The following is a 4,633-nucleotide window of genomic DNA, read 5'->3' on the forward strand; positions in this document are numbered from 1 at the left end:
CGCTGGTTCTCATATTCGCTACATTTTTGCTTCAATTCAATCTTTTCTACTAAAAAAGGATACGAATTAGAAAAAATGAAAAAAATCATCCATTCGAAAAAACAAATTATTTTAATTTAAAAAAAGTTCATCGATTTTGGTAAAACGTTCATCGACTAAAAAAAGTTTATCGAATTAGCAAAAAAGTTCATCGTCTCTGAAAAAATAATATCATAAAACTTTAAAAGAAGAGCATCGATTTTTAAAAAAGTTCATGTTTTTGAAAAAAGTTCATCAAAATCCAAAAAGTACATAGAAATAGAATAAATAAAAGAAACGCCAACAAGGAGAAATAGCGAAAGAAAATAATAAATAAGAACGGGATGAAAAAGTGGCCAGCAAACGGGCAAAAATCAGTTTGGAAGCTTCTATAAACTTCCCAAAACCATGGGCTTTCTGCGAACTGGAGAAAGTATGAAAAGGAAAAAATGTTGTAATATTTTAGATCAGTTGGATTTCCCTAGTGTTTAGTGTGCTACTACCGAATAGGCTTTGCCTATTTCAGGTTTCTTTTAGTTTTACACCGTGTACGCTATGTCTCGCCTTAAGCGAGCTGGAAAGGATCTCTTGCTGAAGGGTGTACAAAATTATTTAAGTCCAAACGGGTCGAGGTTTCCACTATTTACTCTCCGTTTTTTTCTTTTTTTTTCTTTTTATTTTATTTCTTCTCCATTTTTCATTTTTCTTCATTTTCATCTTTGTTTTTTTATATTTTGTTTCTTTTTTCTGCTTTCTTTGTTCTTTTGTTTATTTTTTTGTATATGTGAACAACATTTTTCTAATACATGTCTAACATTTTTACAGTACAAATTAAACATTTTTGTAATACATAGTAAATATTTTTTTATTAATATTTTTAATTATTTCTAAATGCTTAATTAACATTTTTCAAATAATTGTTCAATATTTTTTTATACATGACAATTTCTCTCATCATTTTCTTAATACATGGCAAACATGTTTTCTATACACATTTGAAATTTCTTAGGTGATTGGATTAACATTTTTTATGTACTTGTTCAATAATTGTTTTATACACATTAAACATTTTTTGAAAGCTTTTCATTTTCTAAATACTTGATCAACATTTTTTAATACTTGCTCAATATTTTTTAAATACTCGTTGAACATTTTAAAATACTTTTTCAACATTTTTTAAGTATGCGTTAAATATCTTGAATGCATGATTAACATTTTTCAAACATTATGTAAAGCATTTTCTTTAATATACTCCCTCCATCCAGAAATATTTGTCCTAAAAAATAAGTTTAGATACATTTATTTTTAGGGCAAGTATTTCTGGATAGCGGTACTATACGATTATAATTTCAAAAGTGTGAGCAAAAGTAAAATAAATATTAAAAAGGAAACATAAAGAAAAAACGATGATGTGCCCTCCAGTGTACCTGGCCGACCCATCTAGAGCTCCCCGACCCGATGGTTTCCCAAGGTCTCTCTTAAAGCGAGGCATATAGAAGAGCAACTGGTTGGCGAGCGCTCCTTCACAAGCCCCCAATGACCACTCCCACGCGCTAGCATTTGATGCGTTTTCAGTCATCATCACGTGTCGCATTTTGAGTGTTTCCTTTGATTATTTTTTTCACATGCATTTTTGGCTTTTTAGGTGGGTTTTTTCGGGGTTTTTCGATGTTCCAGTTTTTCACCTGTCTTTCTTTGCTTTTGAAGGGAAACAATATTTCAAACAAATTGTGGGGGAAAATGCGTCCTTTTCTTTTGAAAAGCACGATTTTTCTTGCACGAGATTTACGAATTCGCTTCCACAAGGCACACTTGTGCCTCTTGAAAACTAAAAAACATATTTTGTTCCTTCCTCGAGATACACGGATTTGCTTCTGCAAGAGGCACGAACTTGCTTTCGTCTGAAAAGCGATAAAACAGCGTGTTTTTAAATATATTTTTTTCATGAGAGATACAATTTTTTCTTTCGCGAGAAAAAAGTATGTACTGACCGTGTATGCGTAAATGGGCTCCGAGTCGTCTCGCTAACCTGACGGCCCGGAAGCCCAGAAAGAAGGGTCTTCCAGAGAGAAACACGGAACAGAAAAATGTTGACTAGCCGGTGGACCCCACACGACAGGATAAAACGGCACCCTCGAGGAACGGAACAGCAGTATCAGTTTTCCCACCGCGCCGCATATGTCGTCCGGAACCGCCGTCTCGCCGCAGCCGCGGTCCTCCAGCCCACCAACCGCCGCCGTCTCCGCCCATTCCCGCACCGCTCCCGCCGCCGACGAGCCGGAAGCTCCAGACCCGGCCCAACCCCCGCCGCACCATGCCTCGCAGTCCCCACCCCCCTCCGTGTCCGACGAGGCGGAGGCGCCGGCCCATCCCCAACCCCTGCCGCGCCACCCTTTGCCGTCCTCCTCCTCCTCCTCCCCATCCACCGCGGCCGACGAGACGCAAGGACCGGTCCAGCCCCCGCCCCAGACCCAGATGCACCGGCCTTCGTCGCCGTCCCCTTCCACCGCGGAGCCGCAAACCCCTGTCCTGCCCCAACCGAACCATTCGTCGCCGCCTCTCTCGGGGGACGACGACGACGATGACGTGGTCATCACCGGGGCGGTCGGCGGGGCTTCGACCGCGGCGGATGAGCGGGTGAAGGGGCCGTGGTCGCCGGAGGAGGACGCGATGCTGACCAATCTGGTGATGAGGGACGGGGCGCGGAACTGGACGACGATTGCGCGCGGAATCCCCGGGCGCTCCGGCAAGTCTTGCCGCCTCCGCTGGTGCAACCAGCTCGATCCTCAAGTCAAGCGCAAGCCCTTCACTGGTACCCCCCTCTTTTCATCCATATGCTGCCATTTGTTCCCCATTTCCTGTGGGATATGTAGTCAGGTGCCAAATAGCTAACCAAAATCCTAGAATTTCGTTCCTAGTGCAGCATGTAAGGCGCATTATTGGTTTGCTGTTAGAATTGTGGACATGATACGTAATGTGTTATGAATTGTGCGAATGTTATGTGCATACCCCTCCTACTTGCTTGCTAAATCTGTGATAATTTGGATGCAGAGGAGGAGGACCAAATGATAATATCTGCTCATGCAATTCATGGGAACAAATGGGCATCTATTGCAAAACTTTTGGTTGGGAGAACCGACAATGCAATCAAGAACCACTGGAATTCTACTCTGAGGCGTCGCTACTGCACTGGTACCCGATGCACACGAAGTGCTTCTGCGGAGCAACCTATTAGAGAGATGTCCAGGGCAGCTTCAGAAGAACGGTGGCCATTGTCGGGTCCTAGTTCCTTCAGCGTTATGGAAGTAAAGGAAGCTCCTGTGCAAACAGTATCTGAAAGCTCTGCTAGGGCGTTGCAAATCAGAGATATTAACAATTTTAGCAGTGAAGCTGTTGAACGATCCTACCCGGTGCGACCAGTGGCTACGGTTGGTGCTTTCAGACCATACAGTCTAGGATCTGCTCAACCGATGCAAATGGAAATGTCGAGCTCTACCAAGTTTCCAACCCTTCAGCCTTTCACTCCTGAAATTGCGGTCTCCAAGTTTGCTGATACTACATGCTTTGCTACTGATGTGCCAAACAAATGTGGCCATGGTTGCTGCAGCACTGAAGAGCGACCTCGTAACAACTCATTGTTGGGACCTGAGTTTAAAGAGTTTATAGACCATCCTCCAATTTTGAGCAGTAGTTTTGCTTCGTTGGTGTCTGAAATCAGCAGCATTGCCTGGATGAACAGTGGTATGCAAAGCAGTAACTCTGGCAATTTAGTGCAGTCTAATCCTCCAGCCTGACAAATTAGGAATCCTGTGAGTTGGAATACTGAAAATTGGAGTTGTTACTTTTGGATATGATGAAGTCAACCATGATTATAATCTTCCTGAGATGTGTGCTCCGTAAATTGCAAGGCATGTCTCCCTTCCAGCTTTTAGTATATGTTTTCATACTTCTTACAGGTCCTTACATCGCTCATTTATACTGCATCACACATGTAGGTATGAATGTGACTGTTGCGTTATAAGGAAACCCTAAAACTAATTGCATTCCATGTATTATGTCATGCTGCCAATTATACGTCAGCGCCAAATAATGAGACTCCCCATTTCCTTTTTCCTTGCAATGGCCGTGAAATCGGTGTTTTCCTATGATGAAGCTATCACAATAGGTTCGCTGAATAAAATAGACCAAAATATTTTGACAGTGAATTGATCATACAAGGGAACAGATGTTGAAATGCGCTTGTTTGTAGCAAGCGTAAGTGATTGGTCATAAGTAGACCCCAGCTAGCTGAAGCTTACTTATTTTGTCTACCATATTAACCATCATTTACTATATGATTGTAATTGAACAAGTAGATCCCCTGTTGCGTGTGCACTTCAGTTCATTTGTTAACCGAACTGTGTAGTGCATGTTCGCCGGGAGAGGGGGGGGGGATCGCCATGATTCAGAACATAGTATTAGGTGGTAGGTAAATTGCAGCAAGTCTAGGGTATTAGGTGTGTTTTGCTGCGCAAAACATGGAATCAATCTTGACCGCCGTGTGCGGATGGTTGAGTGGTTAGGATGTTTTGGATCAGCCATGGCTGGTGCTTCTAATATTACTGGACATATTTTA

The 4,633-nt window shown here is 42.3% G+C and overlaps 1 protein-coding gene across 1 annotated transcript; it reads left to right on the plus strand.

Moving 5' to 3' along the window:
- Positions 1–2,189: 2,189 nt before the first annotated feature.
- LOC123444887 (transcription factor MYB1-like) lies at positions 2,190–4,130 on the plus strand. Its single transcript, XM_045121765.1, has 2 exons — positions 2,190–2,830; positions 3,070–4,130. The coding sequence occupies exons 1-2, from the start codon at positions 2,197–2,199 to the stop codon at positions 3,810–3,812; spliced, it is 1,377 nt and encodes a 458-aa protein (XP_044977700.1). The 5' UTR covers positions 2,190–2,196; the 3' UTR covers positions 3,813–4,130.
- The last annotated feature ends 503 nt before the right edge of the window (positions 4,131–4,633 follow it).

Source organism: Hordeum vulgare, chromosome 3H, assembly GCF_904849725.1.
Source record: "Hordeum vulgare subsp. vulgare chromosome 3H, MorexV3_pseudomolecules_assembly, whole genome shotgun sequence".
Lineage (NCBI taxonomy): Eukaryota > Viridiplantae > Streptophyta > Magnoliopsida > Poales > Poaceae > Hordeum > Hordeum vulgare.

Coding starts and splice junctions, on each gene's coding strand:
- LOC123444887 (XM_045121765.1), top strand. CDS start 2,197: ATGTCGTCCGGAACCGCCGTCTCGCCGCAGCCGCGGTCCTCCAGCCCA. Junction 2,831..3,069: donor CAAGCGCAAGCCCTTCACTG/GTACCCCCCTCT, acceptor ATTTGGATGCAG/AGGAGGAGGACCAAATGATA.